The sequence below is a fragment of the Rhinatrema bivittatum genome, unplaced genomic scaffold (assembly GCF_901001135.1).
Source record: "Rhinatrema bivittatum unplaced genomic scaffold, aRhiBiv1.1, whole genome shotgun sequence".
In the NCBI taxonomy this organism is placed as follows: Eukaryota; Metazoa; Chordata; class Amphibia; order Gymnophiona; family Rhinatrematidae; genus Rhinatrema; species Rhinatrema bivittatum.
The window spans coordinates 116,553-140,375 of record NW_021820653.1 but is presented as its reverse complement, the minus strand read 5'-3'; the positions used below and the strand labels follow the sequence as shown (position 1 = coordinate 140,375).

Genomic DNA, 23,823 nt, shown 5'->3' with positions numbered 1-23,823 from the left:
TTAGGAGTGGCCGAAGTTGCTTAACCCCTTTTAGGAAACGGGTCAAATCTGGGTGATCTGATAGATGGATTCCGTTCAGTTAAGTTCTGAAGCAGGAGAGGGCTGCTACTTGGACCTTGAGGGAGTTGACTGACAACCCCTTCTTCATACCATCCTGTAGGAACTCCAGAATCATGGGGATCTTGGCCGTCCGCAGGAGTATCCCGCGATCTTCGCACCAGGCTTCGAATATTCTCCAGATCCTTATATGTCACAGATGTTGAGAACTTGCGCGCCCGGAGCAGGGTATCAATCACAGCCTTCGAGTAACCACACTTCTTTAGGCGAGTCCTCTCAAGGTCAGACCGTAAGAGAGAATAAAGATGGATCTTCGTGAAGAATCGGGCCCTGCCGGAGAAGGTCCCTGTGTGGAGGTAGGCACAGAGGGCTCCCCACAAGGAGTCTTTGCATGTCTGCGTATCATGGGCGTCTTGGCCAATCCGAGGCCACTAGCAGAACTAGTACCCTATGGTATTCTATCTTGCGGATGACCTTGCTCAGTAGTGGCCATGGGGAGAAGGTGTACAGGAAGTCTTCCTTTGGCCAGGTCTGGACAAGAGAGTGTCGATCCCTTGGGAGTGTGGCTCTCATCTGCGGCTGAAGAACCTGGGGACTTGGGCACTGAGAGAGATGGCCAGTAGATCCGTGGCTGGGAGGCCCCAGCAATTTACTATCAGTTAGAAGGCTGTGGTCGACAGTGTTCATTCCCCAGGGTGCAGGCTCTCTCTGCTGAGGAAATCTGCCGAGACGTTGTCTTTTCCTGCGATGTGGGAGGCCGAGATCCCTTGTAGGTTTATCTCTGCCCATCCCATGAGAGGGTCTATCTCCAGAGGCACCGGCTGGCTCCTGGTTCCTCCCTGGCGGTTGATGTAGGCAACCGTTGCAGCATTGTCCGACATTACTCAAATCGCTTTGCCTTGGAGTCTGTGGCTGAATCACAGGCACACTAGTCTGACTGCTCGAGCTTCCAGGAAGTTTATGTTCTATCCCGCCTCTTCCTTACTCCCTTGTCCCTGGGCCATCAGTTCATGACAGTGGGCTCCCCACCCTCGTAGGCTTGTATCCTTGGTGAGCACAATCCAGTTAGGTGGGGATAGGCTTACTGCTCTGTTTAGGTGGTCTTCCTGTAGCCACCACTGAAGATGATAACGTACCTCTGCTGGTAGTTGGAGGCGAATTGAATAGTCCTGGGATAGTGGGTTCCAGCATGACAGTAAGGAGCACTGGAGTGGTCGCATGTGAGCCCTTGCCCACGGAACAACCTCCAGGGTTGATGCAATGAGCCCGAGGACTTGAAGATAGTCCCATAACTTGGGGTGTGCATTGGTCATTAGTCATCGTAATTGTCCCATCAGTTTCCTTCTCCTCGGGGGAGGGAGGATGACTTTGTTCTGTTTGGTGTTGAAACAGGCCCCCAGGTACTTGCTAAGCCGAAGGGTAGCGCTCGGAACTGGTAATGGTGACCCAGTATCGCAAAGCGTAGAAAACACTGGTGATCTTGATGAACTGGAATGTGAAGATAGGCTTCGGAGCAGTCCAGGGAGGTTATGAACGCTCCTGGTTGTACTGCCATTATGACTGAGCAAAGAGTCTCCATGCGGAAGTATAATATCGGCAGATGACAGTTGACGTTCTTGAGATTCAAGATGGGTCGGAATGATCCTTCTTTCTTAGGAACGATAAAATAGTTGCAATAGTGCCCCGTATTTTGTTGGGGTGTAACAACCGGAATTATTGCCTTCAGACTGATTAGTCTTGTCAGAGTGGCTTCCACTGCCAGTCTCTTGGTGTGGGAGTGGCAGGGTGACATCATAAATTTGACCCGAGGGATGCTGCAGAACTCCAGAGAGTAACCATCTCAAATGATGTTTAGTAACCATTTGTCTGACTTGATCTCGACCAATCATTGATAGAAGAGGGAAAGTCATAAGAACATAAGAAAATGCAATACTGAGTCAGACCAAGGGTCCATCAAGCCCAGTATCCTGTTTCCAACAGTGGCCAATCCAGGCCATAAGAATCTGGCAAGTACCCAAAAACTAAGTCTATTCCATGTTACCGTTGCTAATGGCAGTGGCTATTCTCTAAGTGAACTTAATAGCAGGTAATGGACTTCTCCAAGAACTTATCCAATCTTTTTTTAAACACAGCTATACTAACTGCACTAACCACATCCTCTGGCAACAAATTCCAGAGTTTAATTGTGCGTTGAGTAAAAAAGAACTTTCTCCGATTAGTTTTAAATGTGCCCCATGCTAACTTCATGGAGTGCCCCCTAGTCTTTCTATTACCCGAAAGAGTAAATAACCGATTCACATCTACCCGTTCTAGACCTCTTATGATTTTAAACATCTCTATCATATCCCCCCTCACCCGTCTCTTCTCCAAGCTGAAAAGTCCTAACCTCTTTAGTCTTTCCTCATAGGGGAGCTGTTCCATTCCCCTTATCATTTTGGTAGCCCTTCTCTGTACCTTCTCCATCGAAATTATATCTTTTTTGAGATGCGGCGACCAGAATTGTACACAGTATTCAAGGTGCGGTCTCACCATGGAGCGATACAGAGGCATTATGACATTCTCCATTTTATTCACCATTCCCTTTCTAATAATTCCCAACATTTTGTTTGCTTTTTTGACTGCCGCAGCACACTGAACTGACGATTTCAATGTGTTATCCACTATGATGCCTAGATCTCTTTCTTGGGTTGTAGCACCTAATATGGAACCCAACATTGTGTAATTATAGCATGGGTTATTTTTCCCTTTATGCATCACCTTGAACTTATCCACATTAAATTTCATCTGCCATTTGGATGCCCAATTTTCCAGTCTCACAAGGTCTTCCTGCAATTTATCACAATCTGCTTGTGATTTAACTACTCTGAACAATTTTGTGTCATCTGCAAATTTGATTATCTCACTCGTTGTATTTGTTTCCAGATCACTTATAAATATATTGAAAAGTAAGAGTCCCAATACAGATCCCTGAGACACTCCACTGCCCACTCCCTTCCACTGACAAAACTGTCCATTTAATCCTACTCTCTGTTTCCTGTCTTTTCGCTGCAATCCATGAAAGGACTTCGCCACCTATCCCATGACTTTTTACTTTTCCTAGAAGCCTCTCATGAGGAACTTTGTCAAACGCCTTCTGAAAATCCAAGTATACTACATCTACCGGTTCACCTTTATCCACATATTTACTAACTCCTTCAAAAAAGTGAAGCAAATTTGTGAGGCAAGACTTGCCTTGGGTAAAGCCATGCTGACTTTGTTCCATTAAACCATGTCTTTCTATATGTTCTGTGATTTTGATGTTTAGAACACTTTCCACTAATTTTCCTGGCACTGAGGTCAGGCTAACCGGTCTGTAGTTTCCCGGATCGCCCCTGGAACCCTTTTTAAATATTGGGGTTACATTTGCTATCCTCCAGTCTTCAGGTACAATGGATGATTTTAATGATAGGTTACAAATTTTTACTAATAGGTCTGAAATTTAATTTTTTAGTTCCTTCAGAACTCTGGGGTGTATACCATCCGGTCCAGGTGATTTACTACTCTTCAGTTTGTCAATCAGTTCTACCACATCTTCTAGGTTCACCGTGATTTGATTCAGTCCATCTGAATCATTACCCATGAAAACCTTCTCCATTACGGGTACCTCCCCAACATCCTCTTCAGTAAACACCGAAGCAAAGAAATCATTTAATCTTTCCGCAATGGCATTATCTTCTCTAAGTGCCCCTTTAACCCCTCGATCATCTAACGGTCCAACTGACTCCCTCACAGGCTTTCTGCTTCAGATATATTTTAAAACATTTTTACTGTGAGTTTTTGCCTCTACAGCCAACTTCTTTTCAAATTCTCTCTTAGTCTGTCTTATCAATGTCTTACATTTAACTTGCCAACGTTTATGCTTTATCCTATTTTCTTCTGTTGGATCCTTCTTCCAGTTTTTGAATGAAGATCTTTTGGCTAAAATAGCTTCTTTCACCTCCCCTTTTAACCATGCAGGTAATCGTTTTACCTTCTTTCCACCTTTCTTAATGTGTGGAATACATCTGGACTGTGCTTCTAGAATGGTATTTTTTAACAATGACCACACCTCTTGCACATTTTTTACTTTTGTAGCTGTTCCTTTCAGTTTTTTTCTAACAATTTTTCTCATTTTATCAAAGTCGACCCCCTATTTCCTCTTCCTGTGGATGGGTCACCCCATTCTCATTGGGGAATATGGCTGGAGCCTGCCCCCGGACCTGTTTCTCTCTTGGTTTTTTAGTTCTGAAAGGGCTGAGACCTTCCTGAGGGACGAGGTGCCTGGAACTATAAGTTCCTGTAGGGGCGAAAACATTGAGAGCCTCTGCCCCTAGTTCTTCTGGGGGAGGGGCACTGGGATCTTTTACTCCTGTCCTCCGGTAGCCGAGGCACTGGGATTTGCCCCATTTGCTGCTAACTTCTCCAATTCGCTTTCGAATAAGAAAGATCCTTTAAAGGGCAGCCTTGTGAGATTCGCTTTAGAGGTCGCATCAGCAGACCAATTCCGCAGCCATAGTTGTCTTCTGGCCGCCACTACCAAGGATACTCCTCTGGCTGAGGCACGCACCAGATCTGAGCTTGCGTCCGTCAGGAAGGCTGCTGCAGGTTCCATCGTCTCAACGGTATACGTTCCGGAGTTATTTGCCTCTCTCGAGAAGAATAAGCAGGAATGTGCCACCAGTGCCCAGCAGGAGGCAATCTGCAGTATCATTGCTGTTGCGTCGAAGGCCTGATTAAGGATGGATTCTAATCGTCTATCCTGAGTATCCTTCAATGCAGCCCCTCCTTCAACAGGAATGGTTGTTCGCTTTGAGAAGGCACAGACCATGGCGTCCACTTTCGGGAAACGCAGGTGTTCCTTGATCGCTGGTTCCAGAGGGTATAGGGCTTCCAAGGTCCAACCCCCTTTGAAGCTGGCCTCCGGGGCATCCCACTCCAGGTCAATCAGTTCCTGGATGACTTCCATCATTGGGTACACCAGGATTGGTTTCTTCTTTGGTTCCGCCATAGGGTCCGTGCCTGGAATACCCAGAGTCTTCAGAGTCTGGGACACAAGGGCTGGTAATTCATCCCTGTGGAAGAAGCGAAGCATGGTTCGGTATGGTTCCAGGCCTGGAGGGACTTCTCCTTCTTCCAGGGAGCCACCATTTTCATATGAGGTGTCCGCATCTCTGTCAGGGAAATTCTTGGTTAGACGAGGCAGGTCTCGACACATCCGCGCTGGGCCGAGAGGATCTTGTGCTTCCGGCAGGGGTTGAGCCCGGGACGCCGCTGGGGCTGGGTGCGCCTGAACAAAGGCTTGCAGCCCTTGGAAAAATTCTAACCAGGAGAAGGTCCCTGGGTCCGTGTTAATCCCAGGGGAAGTCGGAGTAGGGGCCCCTGAGGTGCCCTCTTGTGGAGAAGCCATTTTGGAATTGCATAGGTCCGGGGAGCTATCGTATGTAGTAGCTCCAAACCTATTCTTAGACAGTGAGGGTCCAGGATTTGGTCCCCCCTGAGCTTCTTCGCAATGCTGACACAGGCAGGACTCCAGTTCAGGCTGTGCAAAGAGAGTGCCTTCTGGGCTTCTTGGACGCCGGTGTCAGTGCCTCTATGTCTAGGCGTGCAGGTAATGTGCTTCCATGTGCGCGTAGTTATGCGCGTGAGCACAATGCGCACGTGTAGCTGTAAGCACGGCTGTGCATATAGTTATGCGCACAGTGTGCGCTCTGTTGTGTGTACGGTTGTGTCCGCATCTGTGCACGTGTCTATATTAGATGCGCTCAAGTTGGGCGCATCGGCCGTCCGGCCTGCCCCGCGCGTACCGCTGGTCGAGAAGGGACGATGACACAGACGCCCCCCGTACATAAGATGGCGCCCCCAAGGGTCTCTGTGTCTGGACCCCTGCACCGGATCTGGGCCTAGCCCAACCAAGACTGCTCAACCCGATTGGTGCTCCCTTTTTACCTCACGGAAGAAAAAATGGAATCAGTACGGCAATCCGAGCCCCGGAGACCGGAGACCTGAATTTAAAGTTTTCTGCTTATCTTTTCTTGGCGCTTACAGATCGCGTGCCAGGGCAGTCTCCAGCTGTGGGGGGAGAGGGCTTTACCTTCACCGCCGTGCTCGGTTGTGCTATACATGCGAACATTTGCACACAATTTTACATTGATGCGCACATCTGTGAGCAAATGCCACCGAGATGGTGTACGTGAGCGGGATTTTAGTAGATAACCAACGCAACTGCTGGAAGACGGAGAGATACTGAAGAGCTGAGCTTTGAAATCTGACTCTGGACCACTCAGGACTACATAACCCACTGGTCCTGAGTCCATCTGTCTACATGCCAGGAAAAGGTGAATTTTAAGACCTGCGCGTGGGAGTACACGGACTCGTGTTTTCCGGCTCACGCATGTATATGCGCGCATGGTATAAAAATCAGCTATACATGCTAACATTTGCACACAATTGTACATTGACGCATGCATCTGTGTGCAAATGCCACCGAGATGGTGTATGTGAGTGGGAGTTTAGTAGATACCCAGTTTGCTTCCCCAGTTTGATCCCAGCTCGCCCCAGTAAAGGAGAGGACTTCCTAAACCCCTAGGTAATTTGCCTCCTGTTTAACCTATCAGCTCCGGCCCTTAAATCCCCGCTGACTAGCCTAGTTTTTTCTGATTCATGACTTACACGCCCTCCATAGCAGAAGTAAAGTTACGTGCCAGAGTCCCCGGCGTGTGCTTGTGTGCAGAAATTCTTACCTGCTGGTTTCATTCATATTTCCTGGAACGCCCGTTCCCCACCCAGGCCCCGCCCCTCGTATGAAGAAAAACCTGTACTCGCATACCGGGAGATACGCACGTACCTGGGCACCTCAAAATCTGCGCGGCGCGTGCACGAGGCCAATATATGCGCATAGCTCCTGCGCACATTACCCCTCTGAAAGAATGTGCAGAGAGGTCACCCCTGTCACTCTGGGATCTAAAAGTACATCTTTACCCCCTGCCACCAAAGGGGGAAAAGAGGCTGTGGAGCAGCTAGCTTGAGTGATCCAGCCCCAAAGAGACCATCACGTTCTTTTTTTGCCCCCATCAGAGTGCAGTCTGCACCTGGGGATGGGGATTACACAGGAATCAAAAAAGTACTAACCCTGGAGACCCCCTCTGTCCAACCTCATAACCTAAAACTGCTACCTAATGGCAACCCTCCATTGCAATAAAATCTGGTTTGCAGCCTAGGCCTACTCCTGGACTCCAAATGACACCTAGTATCACAAAGGTCTGCCTTGAACCACCTTTGAGAACTGAAGCACATAAAACTATACCTGGAGAAAGAAACCTGGCCACTCTAACTTTTGTATTTGTCCTAACACGGCTGGACTACTGCAATGCTCTGTACATGCTTCTCCCACATGCAGCTGCCAGCTCTGTCAGTGCTTTAGCACTCGCAATATTGACTCCTGGATTAATGATAGATAGGGTAGTTACAGTAGGTATGGGAAGGGGTAGGATGTTTTTGATGGGTAGGCATGGGAAGGGGTAAGACGAATAATAGAAGCACTTTCGAATAATAGAAGGACTAGGGGGCATTCCATGAAGTTAGCAAGTAGCACATTTAAGACTAATCGGAGAAAATTCTTATTCACTCAATGCACATGATGGAAGGGTATGATGGTAGGGTAGTTACAGTAGTTATGAGAAGGGGTAGGATGTTTATGATGGGTAGGCTAGTTACAGTACGTATGGGAAGGGGAAGGATGTATGATGGGTAGTTTATTTACAATAGGTTTGGAAGGGTAGGATGTTAATGATGGGTAAGGTAGTTACAGTAGGTATGGGATAGGGTGTTTATGATGGGTAGGGTAGTTACAGTAGGTATGGGAAGGGGTAGGATGTATGATGGGTAGGGTAGTTACAGTGGGTATGGAAGTGGTAGGATGTATGATTGGTAGGTTATTTACAGTAGGTATGGAAGGGGTAGGATGTTTATGATGGGTCGGGTAGTTACAGTAGGTATGGGAAGGGGTAGGATGTATGATGGGTAGGGTAGTTACAGTAGGTATGGAAGGCATAGGATGTTTATGATGGGTAGGGTAGTTACAGTAGGTATGGAAGAGGTAGGACATTTATTATGGGTAGTTACAGTAGGTATGGAAAGGGATAGGAAGTTTATGATGGGTAGGCTAGTTACAGTAGGTATAGAAGGGATAGGACGTTTATGATGGGTAGGGTAGTTACAGTAGGTATAGAAGGGATAGGATGTTTATGATGGATAGGGTAGTTACAGTAGGTATGGAAGGGGTAGGATGTATGATGGGTAGGTTATTTACAGTAAGTATGGAAGGGGTAGGATGTATGATGGGTAGGTTATTTACAGTAGGTATGGAAGGGGTAGGACGTTTATGATGGGTAGGGTAGTTACAGTAGGTATGGGAAGGGATAGGTCGTTTATGATGGTAGGGTAGTTACAGTAGGTATGGGAAGGGATAGGACATTTATGATGGGTAGGGCAGTTACAGTAGGTACGGGAAGGGGTAGGATGTATGATGGGTAGGGTAGTTACAGTAGGTATGGAAGGGGTAGGATGTATGATGGGTAGGTTATTTACAGTAGGTATGGAAGGGGTAGGATGTTTATGATGGGTCGGGTAGTTACAGTAGGTATGGGAAGGGGTAGGATGTATGATGGGTAGGGTAGTTACAGTAGGTATGGAAGGCATAGGATGTTTATGATGGGTAGGGTAGTTACAGTAGTTATGGGAAGGGGTATGATGGGTAGGGTAGTTACAGTAGGTATGGAAGAGGTAGGACATTTATTATGGGTAGTTACAGTAGGTATGGAAAGGGATAGGAAGTTTATGATGGGTAGGCTAGTTACAGTAGGTATAGAAGGGATAGGACGTTTATGATGGGTAGGGTAGTTACAGTAGGTATGGAAGGGGTACGATGTATGATGGGTAGGTTATTTACAGTAAGTATGGAAGGGGTAGGATGTATGATGGGTAGGTTATTTACAGTAGGTATGGAAGGGGTAGGACGTTTATGATGGGTAGGGTAGTTACAGTAGGTATGGGAAGGGATAGGTCGTTTATGATGGTAGGGTAGTTACAGTAGGTATGGGAAGGGATAGGACATTTATGATGGGTAGGGCAGTTACAGTAGGTACGGGAAGGGGTAGGATGTATGATGGGTAGGGTAGTTACAGTAGGTATGGAAGGAGTAGGATGTATGATGGGTAGGTTATTTACAGTAAGTATGGAAGGGGTAGGATGTATGATGGGTAGGTTATTTACAGTAGGTATGGAAGGGGTAGGACTTTATGATGGGTAGGGTAGTTACAGTAGGTATGGGAAGGGGTAGGATGTATCATGGGTAGGGTAGTTACAGTAGGTATCGAAAGCATAGGATGTTTATGGGTAGGCTAGTTACAGTAGGTATGGAAGGGATAGGACATTTATGATGGGTAGGGTAGTTTCAGTAGGTATGGGATAGGGTGTTTATGATGGGTAGGGTATTTACAGTAGGTATGGGAAGTGATAGGTCGTTTATGATGGGTAAGGTAGTTACAGTAGGTATGGGAAGGGATAGGACGTTTATGATGGGCAGGGTAGTTACAGTAGGTATGGAAGGCATAGGATGTTTATGATGGGTAGGGTAGTTATAGTAAGTATGGAAGGGGTAGGGTGTTTATGATGGGTAGGGTATTTACAGTAGCTATGGAAGGGATAGGATGTATGATGGGTAGGGTAGTTACAGTAGGTATGGAAGGGATAGGATGTTTATTTTATTTATTTATTTATTTAAAGATTTTTATATACCGGGGCACGTGAAGCACATCACCTCGGTTTATATATAACAATAACTTAGCAATCGCTTTACAGTTCAACAATTTAACTGAAAATACAGACATGATGGTATGATGGGTAGGGTGGTTACAGTAGGTATGGAAGGTATAGTATGTATGATGGGTAGGGTAGTTACAGTAGATATGGAAGTTACAGAAGGGTGTTTATGATGGGTAGGGTATTTACAGTAGCTATGGAAGGGATAGGATGTATGATGGGTAGGGTAGTTACAGTAGATATGGAAGGGGTAGGATGTATAATGGGTAGGGAAGTTACAGTAGGTATGGAAGGGGTAGTGTGTTTATGATGGGTAGGGTAGGTACAGTAGGTATGGGAAAGGGTAGGGTGTTTATGATGGGTAGGGTAGATACAGTAGGTATGGAAGGAGTAGGGTGTTTATGATTGGTAGGGTAGTTACAGTAGGTATGGGAAAGGGTAGGATGTATGATGGGTAGGGTAGTTACAGTAGGTATGGAAGGGGTAGGATGTTTATGATGGGTAGGGTAGTTACAGTAGGTATGGAAGGGGTAGGGTTTTTATGATGGTAGGGCAGATACAGTAGGTATGGAAGGGGTAGGATGTATGATGGTAGGGTAGATACAGTAGGTATGGAAGGGGTAGGATGTATGATGGGTAGGATATTTACAGTAGGTATGGGAAGGGGTAGGATGTATGATGGTAGCGTAGATACAGTAGGGATGTAAGGGGTAGGATGTATGATGGTAGGGTAGAATCAGTAGGTATGGAAGGGGTAGGATGTATGATGGGTAGGATATTTACAGTAGGTATGGGAAGGGGTAGGATGTATGATGGTAGCGTAGATACAGTAGGTATGGAAGGGGTAGGATGTATGATGGTAGGGTAGTTACAGTAGGTATGGAAGGGGTAGGATGTATGATGGTAGCATAGATACAGTAGGTATGGAAGGGGTAGGATTTATGATGGTAGGTTAGTTACAGTAGGTATGGAAGGGGTAGGATGTATGATGGGTAGGGTAGTTACAGTAGGTATGGAAGGGGTAGGATGTATGATGGGTACGATATTTACAGTAGGCATGGGAAGGGGTAGGATGTATGATGGTAGCATAGATACAGTAGGTATGGAATGGGTAGGATGTATGATGGTAGGGTAGATACAGTAGGTATGGAAGGGGTAGGATGTATGATGGGTAGGATATTTACAGTAGGTATGGGAAGGGGTAGGATGTATGATGGGTAGGGTAGTTACAGTAGGTATGGAAGGGGTAGGATGTATGATGGGTAGGGTAGTTACAGTAGGTATGGAAGGGGTAGGATGTATGATGGTAGGGCAGATACAGTAGGTATGGAAGGGGTAGGATGTATGATGGGTAGGGTAGTTACAGTAGGTATGGAAGGGGTAGGATGTATGATGGGTAGGGTAGTTACAGTAGGTATGGAAGAGGTAGGATGTATGATGGGTAGGGTAGTTACAGTAGGTATGGAAGGGGTAGGGTGTTTATGATACTTCGCTTATTGACAGAGGTGGGAGAGTTACAGTTTCTAGCGTTTGAGAATGGGGATTACCTGATATAAAGACCGGACACTTACAGTGTATCCCAGTTAAGCAGAGGGAGAGAGAGTACTTATAGCAGAAAGGGCACTTACAGAGGCAGAGTCCTGCTTAAGTAACTTACTTCCAGTGAGTAGGGGTTGAGTGGATGGAGTACTTGTTAGAGGTAATTTGCCAAACCATTTACATGCACAGCACCTGGTTTTATGCAAGTTATTGCCCGTTATAAAATCGTCTGTGAATGGAAAAGGATTTGCTTACTTCAGTTTCCTTCCTACCTGTGCTCCGGGGTCGGCGCTTAGCTCTGTTCTTTAAAAGTACGGGCGCGCGTTCCCTGTTCCGAATGTCCCCAGCGCATCGCTGCGCGGGCGCGCTAAGATGCCCCTCTCCTTGCCGCAGGGTACTCACCGCGCGCAGGGCTGCCAGCAGTCCTTCCGCGGGCTGAGCTCCGGCCCGGGCGCCGCCTGCTCCCTCCCATTTCTGGCCGCCCAGCCTCCGCCGTCCCCCTCTGCATCGGTAGCCGGCAGGGAGAGCCTGGCCGCCGGCCTCCTGCCCTGCGAGGACATGCAGCCGCCTGGGGGAGGGGCGGAAAGGCCAGAACCGGAGCCCCGAGCTGGGATCGGCGCCGTCTGCTGCGGTGCCTCGGCCGCTCCTCCCCTCTCTGGAGGTGTCCTTCCAGCTCTCCTTCCCTTCCTTTCCCCGCCCACCTCACGCCCCCAGCAGCGGCACTGGATCTGGGACAGGCTCATTCCTCAAGCACACAGCCTGTCTCATAGCAGGGAAAGGGGAGGAGACAGCTCAGCCTCCCCCGCCCCCCGGCTGCAGGCAGGGAAGGAGGGGGGGGCAATGCCGGACTCGGGATCCCAAGCAGCCTTCCTGTCGCAGCCGGGGAAGAGAAAAGGAGCAGATCTGCAGCACAACTTTCCCAGCTGCTCCTTTCTCCTGCAGACCCCTGCCAGGTGCTGCCAGCCAGGGGCGGCTCAAGGAAATGCCCCCGACCCCGTGCAGGTGAAATCACCGAGGGCCAGGGCAGGGGGACGGCAATGGGAGAGTGAAGTGACCTGCCCAAGGTCACAGGGAATGGCAATAGGATTTCAGCCCGGGCTTCCCTTGTTTGCAGCCCAGTGCTCTGACCACTCAGATTTTGGGACGGTTACGTTTTTGTTCTCAGTCTTCAGCGTCCGCACTAGGGGACCCCGTGGCCTTTGGGTCTAGAAATAGGACCCCTCCATTCCCTATTGCCTGCCTCCCACCCTCCTCCAGGATCTGCCCCCGGGGGGTTGTGAGAGGTTGGTGAATGTGTGTGCGACGCACTCTCTCTCAGGGCTGATACAAGGGTATTAGATGCCCCAGACAAACCTTACAGCCTTTCATTCCCCCTTCCCTCCCCTCCCCACACAATTAAAACTTGTGCATTCTTTACCATTTTAGAATTTATTAACTTCCCCAACCTAAAAAGGCAGATTGCACATGGAAAACAGACATTCACAGTACAATCCTCTGAAGTAAAAATATCACTTACAACATATATTTATTTATTTAACAGTTTTATATACCGAAATTCTTGTAAGGGTTTACAAATCAGTTCGGTTTACATTGAACAGAAAACAGTGCTTCGGTAAATGAAAGCAATTACATAGAACATTAACAGAGCTTCAAATGTGAACAATTACAAAGAACTAATAATAAATATCTTATTAACCAACAAACAAGCAGAACAACATTTAACATTTGTACAGAAAACAGTGTCCCAGAGAGAGTAAATATAATACATCCGTGGTCGCAGAGGCTTAGGCTTAGGTCTTGAACTAAGAAACAGAAAACTAGGGGTTGACGCTAAGGTATTGCACCAAATTGAAATCATGGAACAGAGGGGCATATAAGGGTGTCACTGTACAATATAATAAACGGCTAGTGGGGTGAGGAATAGGTATGTGAACCGTAGTGAAGGCAACAGGAGCTAAGTAGAGGGGCAAAATCTGGACATGAAATTTTTTTGACTAAGGAGATATAAATGAATAGGAAGGGTGTAATACTGCTGGGGAACGGGAGGAATTTAATTCAGAGGATTATCTGAATGGGAAAAGGCCTGATTGAACAACCAGGTTTTGAGTCTTTTCTTAAAAGTAACCGGGCAGTGTTCTAGCCGTAGGTCTGGAGGGAGAGAATTCCAGTGTTTTGGACCAGACGCTGAGAGGGCTCTCAATCCTGAAGTTGTTTTTAGAAAGGGAACCTGGAGGGTGTCTTTATATGCTGCTCTTACCGGCCTGGATGGTAAGTGCAATCTGAGAGGGAATTTGAGATCCAAAGCTGTGATGTTGGAAATCGCTTTGTGGGTGATGGTTAGAACTTTGAACAGTATTCTGAAATTGATAGGGAGCCAATGGAGGATCTTCAGAATGGGGGTGATGTGGTCCCATTTTTTGGATCTGGTTAGAATCCTGGCAGCGGCATTTTGTACCATCTGTAATGGCTTGATAGTATTTGCAGGGAGGCCGATCAGAAGTGAGTTGCAATAGTCTATCTTTGAGAAAATGATTGCCTGAAGTACTGTACGGAAGTCGTGGAAGTGGAGGAGAGGTCTGAGTCGTTTTAAGACTTGGAGTTTGAAAAAGCAGTCCTTGGTGGTGTTATTGATGAAGCTTTTGAAGTTGAGTTGTTTATCCATGAGGACTCCTAAATTTCTGACTTCGGCGGAGAAAGAGGGAAGGGTTGCAGGAAGTGGGTTAAGCTGTGTGAAATTGCCGTCGTGTGAGATAAGTAGATATTCTATATATTATATAGAATTATATATTATATTATATAGGCATGCACTGCAAACACACACTTTCACTAATAATAGTTTAATAGACTTAATAAACTCCCTTTCCCACCGTAATCAAGGTGGTTACTGGATCCCATATATATTATATAGGCATGCACTGCAAAACCACACTTTCACTAATAATAGTTTAATAGACTTAATAAACTCCCTTTCCCATCGTAATCAAGGTGGTTACTGGATCCCATATATATTATATAGGCATGCACTGCAAAACCACACTTTCACTAATAATAGTTTAATAGACTTAATAAACTCCCTTTCCCATCGTAATCAAGGTGGTTACTGGATCCCATATATATTATATAGGTATGCACTGCAAACACACACTTTCACTAATAATAGTTTAATAGACTTAATAAACTCCCTTTCCCATCGTAATCAAGGTGGTTACTGGATCCCATATATATTATATAGGCATGCACTGCAAACACACACTTTCACTAATAATAGTTTAATAGACTTAATAAACTCCCTTTCCCATCGTAATCAATGCGGTTACTGGATCCCATATATATTATATAGGCATGCACTGCAAACACACACTTTCACTAATAATAGTTTAATAGACTTAATAAACTCCCTTTCCCGTCGTAATCAAGGTGGTTACTGGATCCCATATATATTATATAGGTATGCACTGCAAACACACACTTTCACTAATAATAGTTTAATAGACTTAATAAACTCCCTTTCCCATCGTAATCAAGGTGGTTACTGGATCCCATATATATTATATAGGCATGCACTGCAAACACACACTTTCACTAATAATAGTTTAATAGACTTAATAAACGACCTTTCTCATCGTAATCAAGGTGGTTACTGGATCCCATATATATTATATAGGCATGCATTGCAAAACACACACTTTCACTAATAATAGTTTAATAGACTTAATAAACTCCCTTTCTCATTGTAATCAAGGCGGTTACTGGATCCCATATATATTATATAGGCATGCACTGCAAACACACACTTTCACTAATAATAGTTTAATAGACTTAATAAACGACCTTTCTCATCGTAATCAAGGTGGTTACTGGATCCCATATATATTATATAGGCATGCATTGCAAACACACACTTTCACTAATAATAGTTTAATAGACTTAATAAACTCCCTTTCTCATTGTAATCAAGGCGGTTACTGGATCCCATATATATTATATAGGCATGCACTGCAAACACACACTTTCACTAATAATAGTTTAATAGACTTAATAAACGACCTTTCTCATTGTAATCAAGGTGGTTACTGGATCCCATATGGTATTAGGCCTATGGTAAAGTGCACTGGGAGTGGACTTGGCCCACAGAAAGCCAGGAATAAACTGAACTGCAATTCCAATAATTGCCAGCACTCAACCTGTGAAAAAGCCATACTGCAAATATTACCTCAGGCCCTAAACACCAATACACCTCCTATTAGGAAAGCAGATCAAAGCCAGGTTGTGGTAAATCCCTACACAGAAACTACGTGCAGGCAGAATACCTAAAGCCTCAGTCACACAAGCAGAAGACAGGCAGGCTCTCACCAAATACAGAATAAAGAGACCATAAAATATAAACTGAAACGTGCAGACAAAAACTGAACTGGAAATCACAAGGAGCCAAACTCTGTAAGCAATGCAAACGCAATCAAGAAATATAAAACATTAAACAAACTAATAAAAAGAATGTCATGCGCGCATGTTATAAAATTGGCACATCTTTTAACATCTACCCCTTAGTGTGCACTATATTGATGTAATGCTTTCTATTTGATTTATTGCGCAGTATTTTAATTAAAATAGTGAGTGTTAACTCAAACAGTGCACGCCAAATCAAAATAGTGCACACTAAACAAAATAAAAAAACAAAACAAAACAAAAGTTAGCAAAACAAAAAAGAGGTTTAAAAATGAAACAAAACAAAGGTGAAAGTGTTACTGATGCACAGCCCTAAGCAGAAGATCTGGTAGCAATCTAGATCTGGTACCAGATAGATTAGAGAACCAGGACAGCAATAGATCCAACAGTGCAGATGTACTGGAACGAGGCACTCACCTAGTGCAGTCAGTGAGAAGGAAGCCAGGGGGTTGTCGATGATAGGGTCTCATGGTCAAGCTCTGGTACTCAGGCGACAGCAGGGATTCTCTGTCGCTGTCTTTGTCACGGATTTGAAGCGGATGTTAAGTGAAGGCCCGGTTGAATAGCCAAGCCTTGACTCTTTTCCTGAGGTCAAGGTGAGATGTCTCAAGGCATAGGGATAGTTGCATCATGTTTCATAAATTTGGGGGCATAGAAGCGGAGTGCACGAAGTCTGGTGCAAGTTAATCTGGCAGAAAGCGGAGGAGGAGCGGACGGAGGACCATTCTCGAGGAACAGAGTATGAGAGATACTCAGGGCCCCCTTGTTGTCAGCACACGTGAAGTTTTGAATTGTATCCTGTTTTGGACCGGGAGCTAGCACAACCCACTTAAGATTGGCCTTAGTGTGGTCAGCTGCTTTGGAGTTGGAGGCGTTTGAGATTATATTGTGAGATGTCGTGGAGCGGAGATTTACGGTAGTCACCGGAGCTGGTTATTGATGTGTGCATCATGGTGGCGAGGTTCTGTTTGTCGAAATACCTGCAAAGTCGGCAAATCTGGCACCCCTGCATAAACATCTTTACCACCTCTGAGATGTGAGCTTCTATTGTAAGGTTGTGATTGAGTTGAACTCCCAACTTTGCTGTGAATCCCAAGGGGGTCGACATTAAAAGCGTTTCTCACGCAAACATTTTTTAAAATTGGCGATACATTGGCCACCCTCCAGTTTCAGGTACCACAGATGCTTTTAATGATAGTTTACAAATTATCAAAAGCAGTTCCATATCTCAATAACAGCTTTAAACAAGAAAAATAAAGCACCCATGACTTCACCATAAAAGTCGAATCAACAAAAAACATGATGAACTGGCAAGATACATACAAAAAGTCCCCATCAATGCTAGCAAAGTGGTTCCAGTCAAAACCAGTGTCTTATGCCTGCGACAGACTTTATCTGAAACAAGCACGGTGATTATAATCATCTGCCACTTTCCCTCCTATATCATAATCTGTATTGTGTACACGTATTTAATCCTTCTTTCAAAAAACACAGATTCGGGGCGTGACCAAGATGGCGTCCTGACTGGCTGTGCGAACTCGTAGCTCCAGCGTTTCCTTTTTCCTTGGATTTCTGCCTCATTTTGGTGACCCGGGAAAGAGGAATGGTGTTGAATGTGCGTATCTTTCCGGCTTCCGGAGCTATGCGGCAGACCACCTTGCCCGAGTTTTCGCCGGTATTGCCTTCTTTGATGTCGACCGTTGACTTGGCCGGAGGAGCAGGCGGCCCGCTGATAGCAGAAACATCGCTGAGCCTGGTCGCTCGTTCCTCTCCTCTGCCTCCTGGGTTTGCCGCTGGAGTGGCAATGGACTCGCCGGGATTAGGATATCCTGCCGGCGTTGTTTCTGCCCACCCGGACGGTGTTCTGGCTCCTGCTGCTCCACCGCGGTCTGAAACGGTGGAGCAGTCACCTTCCCACAAGGCAGCTGCCTGTTTGAGGACGCGGTCTCTGACTCTACGGCTGTCGACGAATCTCCTTCCCTTGATAAAAATTGTTGGAACCCTCTCCAGATCAGGCCTATTTTGTCTAAACCTTCTCAAGTGACTCTGGATTCCCTCTGGAATGTACTTTCAGCTGTGGAAAAATCTGTTTCATCATTAGTCACTTTGACGCTAGATATTCGTTCTAAATGTATTAATCAAGATCAGCTTGTGAGGAACCAATATCAAATTTGGAGACTTCTACTGCTGAAATTAAAGACATGCAAACTAAGCAAATAGTGGAATCCTCTGTGCTTTCACGTAGAATAGAAAGTTTGGATATCCGCATCCTGAATTTTCCTCAAATTCCATTGCTTCCCCTTATGGAAATATTTAAACTTTATCTGAAAGAAATTCGTCAGATTCAGGATCCGGCTCTTCCTCCGGTTCAAAGGGTTTACTGTTTGCCGTCATCTAAGAAGGACAAGGCTAAAACATCTCAGGAAGTTGCATTTTATTCAGAACTCCTCACTACCACTTCATAACAGAGCAACGTTATCTGTTTTCTTCGTTTTCTACAGGACCAAAATAATATTCCTCCTCTCTTTTTTCAGAAGTGAGATTTGCTATTTAAAGGGGGGGGGGGGAAATCTGCATTTTCCCAGCTCTTGCAAAGTCCACTCAGGAACTCAGAAGGACCTTTCTGTCTTTAAAACCTGAGGTTGTGGCCCCTCTGTGCAATTAGATGTCCAGGTAAATATTGCTGTGGTGTGGAATGCACCTGAACATATTTTCTTTCACCCCATTCATCTGCGGGGTTTCATTGAAGCCAAACGAGCCGGGACTCCTCAATCCGCCCGAGATGTGTATGATAAGGCATTGTCAGTAAGGACTCCCTCCTGTTTTCAGCTTTGTATAACTACGGATGGCCCCCACCATATTATTTTTATATTATCAAGGAGAATGGGCTGCATATAGTTTTTTCTTTTTGTGTAGTTGCAAGATACTTGTCTGCAACTTTATTCTCTGTATTTCTTTTCAAATATGTATTTGAATCATGTTAAACTCTAATAAAAATAAAGTTTAAAGAAAAACCCCCACAGATTCAAATAAGTCAAAAAATACTTAGCAGTGTTATAATCTGTCAGTGCACAACAGAGCCACTACGGAAGTGTAGCGTTTCGGCATCCAACCGCCTGTGTCAGAGGTTCCCTTCCAGCGGCACTACAAAATCAAAGAACAATAATTAAACCCAATAATACAAACTAATACGGATAAAAATACACTCCCCGGCTCTCTATACCTGGGAACTTATGATTTCCAGTTGCCCTGAGCTTGTCGTGGATTAGCAGGAGGAGAGGAGGCGTTGCTGCACACAACTAACGTTCTCTCCTTTTTCATATCCATACATGCTCAGTCATGCACAGCCTCTCTCTCACACATACATTCACACACACACACACACAGCCTCTCTCTCACACATAAATTCACACACACCGACACACAGCCTCTCTCTCATACACATATATTCACACACACACAGCCTCTCTCTCACTCATACATTCACACACACACAGCCTCTCTCTCACACACATATATTCACACACACACAGCCTCTCTCTCACTCATACATTCACACACACTCACACACAGCCTCTCTCTCACATACATATATTCACACACACACAGCCTCTCTCTCACACATACATTCACACACATACAGCTTCTCTCTCACACACATATATTCACACACACACAGCCTCTCTCTCACTCATACATTCACACACATCCAGCTTCTCTCTCACACACATATATTCACACACACACAGCCTCTCTCTCACTCATACATTCACACACACACAGCTTCTCTCTCACACACATATATTCACACACACACAGCCTCTCTCTCACACATACATTCACACACATACAGCTTCTCTCTCACACACATACATTCACACACACACACAGCCTCTCTCTAACTCATACATTCACACACACAGCTTCTCTCTCACACACATATATTCACACACACACAGCCTCTCTCTCACACATACACTCACACACACACAGCCTCTCTCTCACACACATATATTCACACACACACACAGCCTCTCTCTCACACATACATTCACACACAGGCACACAGCCTCTAACACATATATTCACACACACACTGACACACAGCCTCTCTCTCACACATACATTCACATACACACAGCTTCTCTCTCACACACATATATTCACACACACACAGCCTCTTTCTCACACATACATTCACACACAGGCACACAGCTTCTAATACATACATTCACACACACCAACACACAGCCTCTTTCTCACACATACATTCACACACAGGCACACAGCTTCTAATACATACATTCACACACACACCGACACACAGCCTCTCTCTAACTCGTATATTTATACACAGACACACAGCCTTTCTGTCACACATACATTCACACACAGCGACACACAGCCTCTCTCTACCACGTACATTCACACAGTCGCAAGGCCTCTCTCTAACACATACATTCACACACAGATACTCAGCCTCTCTCTAATTCGTGCATTCACACACAGACACACAGCTTCTCTCTCACACATACAGTCACACACAGGCACACAGCCTCTAACACATACATTCACACACACCGCCACACAGCCTGTCTCTAACTCGAACAATTACACACAGACACACAGCCTCTAACACATACATTCACACACCGACACACAGCCTCTCTCTCTCTCACACACATATATTCACACACACAGAGCCTCTCTCTCACACATACATTCACACAGAGCGACCCACAGTCTCTCTCTCATATACAGATACACATGAAGGGATCCAGTTAGTCCCATACTAGAGTTAAAGGTAAATTTTAAAAGCCTGGTGCTCACAGAAATTAAGGGATGTGCAAAGAGGTTGGGCTTGTGCATGCCAACTGTATTTTTAAAAGCACCCAAATTCCGCGGGGCACCTAGTGGTCAGATTCAGGACCCATGCTTGCAAGGCTCTGGACTCCGGTCACTACTGCAGTGGCTGAACTCAACATAAACTGGGAGAGGACAGGCAGGTAAAAGAGGAGAATTGGTACCGCATCCCAGTCCTGCTTTCGGCTGAGCTGGAGGTACAAGAAGAGCGGCAGGAAACCAGCTGGAGCAAAGGTGGCACCCATGGCTGTGTTCTGGGTTTGCAAGAAAAGAAAACATCCTCCAGAGCCAAAATAGTCACCAGTGAGCAGCCAGATCTCTCGCAGTGACCTCTAACAGCTTTCAGACCTGCTGTAATGGTGGATCTCGAACTGGTCTGCTAAGCAGCTAGGGGGTGCCTGTGTGCTTGCCCATTTTAATATTTCCTTCAAATGAAAACGCTGCACATAGCACAATTCTTATGGAAACCTTCATGTAAAATATTTCAGTATAGGGTAGACAATAAAGGAAGAACTGCAGGAAAAGTCATTTTTGAAAATCATAAATGTTCTCTCCAATACATAACAACCTCTTAATCTTATGGTAATTCCCTTCTTGGCTTTACATTAAGTATCATGGCGCACATCATTTCTGTTTGAGATAATATGTATAATCTATGTTGAGTTGGAGGTGGACCCTTGGGCCGAGGTGGGGTTGACGCAACCCATAGGTTAGGACCTATGGGTCCCCACCGTCGGCAGGTGGAGTTGGCTGAAGGTAGAGGCCGCTGGAGCTTCACCTATACCAGCCCTCGTTCCCCGCGGGTTGAGCCTTTGGGTGCTGGGGCAGGCAGGACTTAGGTGGGCCTCGAGGTTGGTTAGCAAGAAAGGTTGGTTCAGTCCAGAGACAGCAGACGATAGGTGGCGTAGTCCTACCCTGGACTGGGTACGGTACTGGAACTCAGGCGCCAATGGAATGGAGATGAGCTGGGGCGCTCGAGCCAAGGTAGGCCGGAGCCTAATAACTCCACGTCCAGGGAGTAGGCTAGGAGAGGCATCAATGACAGGCTTGGATCAGGGCTGGCGGCAAAGCAAAGGTCATGGCAAGCAATGCTGAGTTCTGATCACGGAGAAGTCAATAGCGTTAGTCAATCAAGGCAATGGTCAGATCACGGAGAAATCAATAGCGTTAGTCAATCAAGGCAATGGTCAGATCACGGAGAAATCAATAGCGTTAGTCAGGCGAAGAAGAGGTCCGGGTCTGGAGAGAGGCGGAAGCGTAGTCAAGCATACCAAAGTCGATATTCGTAGACTCAGTCCAAAACATAGACAGGGCAGGAACGAAGAAGACAGGAACCAGGAACAACGAAGGTCAGGAATGAAGAGTAGAGAGGATTCTCTATTTATTTATTTATTTATTTTTTTTTATTTTTTTTTTTTTTTATACCGAAGTTCTTGTAGGGATTACAAATCAATCCGGTTTACATAAAATGATAAACTGCCCAACAGAGAGAGTGGCTTTACAAAGAACAGTGGAACAGATGTAACAATATAACTGGATGTCAAATTAACATTATGATAAATAAATATTATAGTTTAACAGTGATAAATAAATATTATATATACAGCTTAACTATTTAACGTAGAAATATAGACATATTAACTCTGCAAAATAGATACAATAAAATATGATGAATTTATGGACTAAAAGATTGTTGTCCAGTAGCAGACTCATGAAAGTAGGACTTGGTACGGTGTCCATAATTTGGGGATACCTCATATTTAGGAAGTCTTTCCGTCTAGAATTGAGAGTCTGGGAAGGCTTGTTGGAAAAGCCAGGTCTTCAGTCTTTTTTTGAACTCTTGATGACTGGGTTCTAGTCTTAGATCTGGGGGGAGCGCGTTCCACTTATGGGGGCCTGCTGAAGATAGTGCTCGTTTGCTTAATGATGATTTTACTTGTGGTGCATGCAGTGTTCCTTTGTATGCGCTTCTAATTGGTCTAGAAGATGTGTGTGGTTGGAGTTGAGAGCTTAACATAATGGGAGCTAGTTTGTCGCTTTGTGGACGATAGTGAGTACTTTATAGAGTATCCTTTGTTTAATGGGGAGCCAATGTAGGTTACGGAGGATTGGGGTGATATGGTCTTTTTTGTTAGAGCTTGTAAGAGTTCTAGCAGCAGAGTTCTAGTACTCGTTGTTGTCTAGCAACAACGAGTACTCGAGTAGCAAGGAGATCTGTTGCAAAGGCAACGCTATGGAGCGAAGCCTGAGCTTAAATACTCTGGAGAGTTTGACGTCATTCATCCGGGGCCGCGGCCAGGTTTCCGCCGCGGGCCCTTCATAAGGATCAGCGATGTTCGCATATGCGCCTAGGGAGGGGTGCGGCGCGGGGTAGTGGCGTCTCTCCGCGGGCCATGCGGAGAGGCCCGACGAGCAATGGCATCTTGACCTGCAACACTGGGGACCCCATGGCAGAGCCGGAGGCCACCGGGGGCGGCCCCGAGGTCAGAACCGGCGGCCCACGGCCACTAGCGAGAAGGAACCAGGAGCTGGAGTCTGTGTAAGAAGGTGAGGGGGCTGCGCAGCGGGTCTGCTGCAGAAGGCATGCGTAACAATCTATGCATTGTCGCACTGGTCAGAGAAGGGGCATGTTAGGAAACATGGGGGTAACCTGCACGGAGCAGCAGTTACTACCCTTAACAGAAACATGGGGGTAACCAGCAGGGAGCAGCAGTTACTATCCTTAACAGAAACATGGGGGTAACCTGCACGGAGCAGCAGTTACTGCCCTTAACAGAAACATGGGGGTAACCTGCATGGAGCAGCAGCTACTATCCTTAACAGAAACATGGGGGTAATCTGCATGGAGCAGCAGCTACTATCCTTAACAGAAACATGGGGGTAACCTGCACGGAGCAGCAGTTACTGCCCTTAACAGAAACATGGGGGTAACCTGCACGGAGCGGCAGTTACTGCCCTTAACAGAAACATGGGGGTAACCTGCACGGAGCAGCAGCTACTATCCTTAACAGAAACATGGGGGTAATCTGCATGGAGAAGCAGCTACTATCCTTAACAGAAACATGGGGGTAACCTGCATGG

The 23,823-nt window shown here is 45.8% G+C and overlaps 1 protein-coding gene across 2 annotated transcripts in view; it reads right to left on the bottom strand.

Annotated features, from left to right (window-relative positions):
- Positions 1 to 12,140, bottom strand: part of LOC115081805 (short transient receptor potential channel 3) — a 67,624-nt gene extending 55,484 nt beyond the window's left edge. Inside the window, exon 1 of one of the 2 annotated variants that reach the window (XM_029586178.1) lies at positions 11,836 to 12,140. In XM_029586178.1, coding sequence (XP_029442038.1) covers positions 11,836 to 11,993 — 158 coding nt within the window. In that variant the 5' untranslated portion in view covers positions 11,994 to 12,140. The remainder of the gene's footprint in view (positions 1 to 11,835) is intronic. The other variant, XM_029586177.1, reaches the window with a different exon arrangement.
- Positions 12,141 to 23,823: the final 11,683 nt, after the last annotated feature.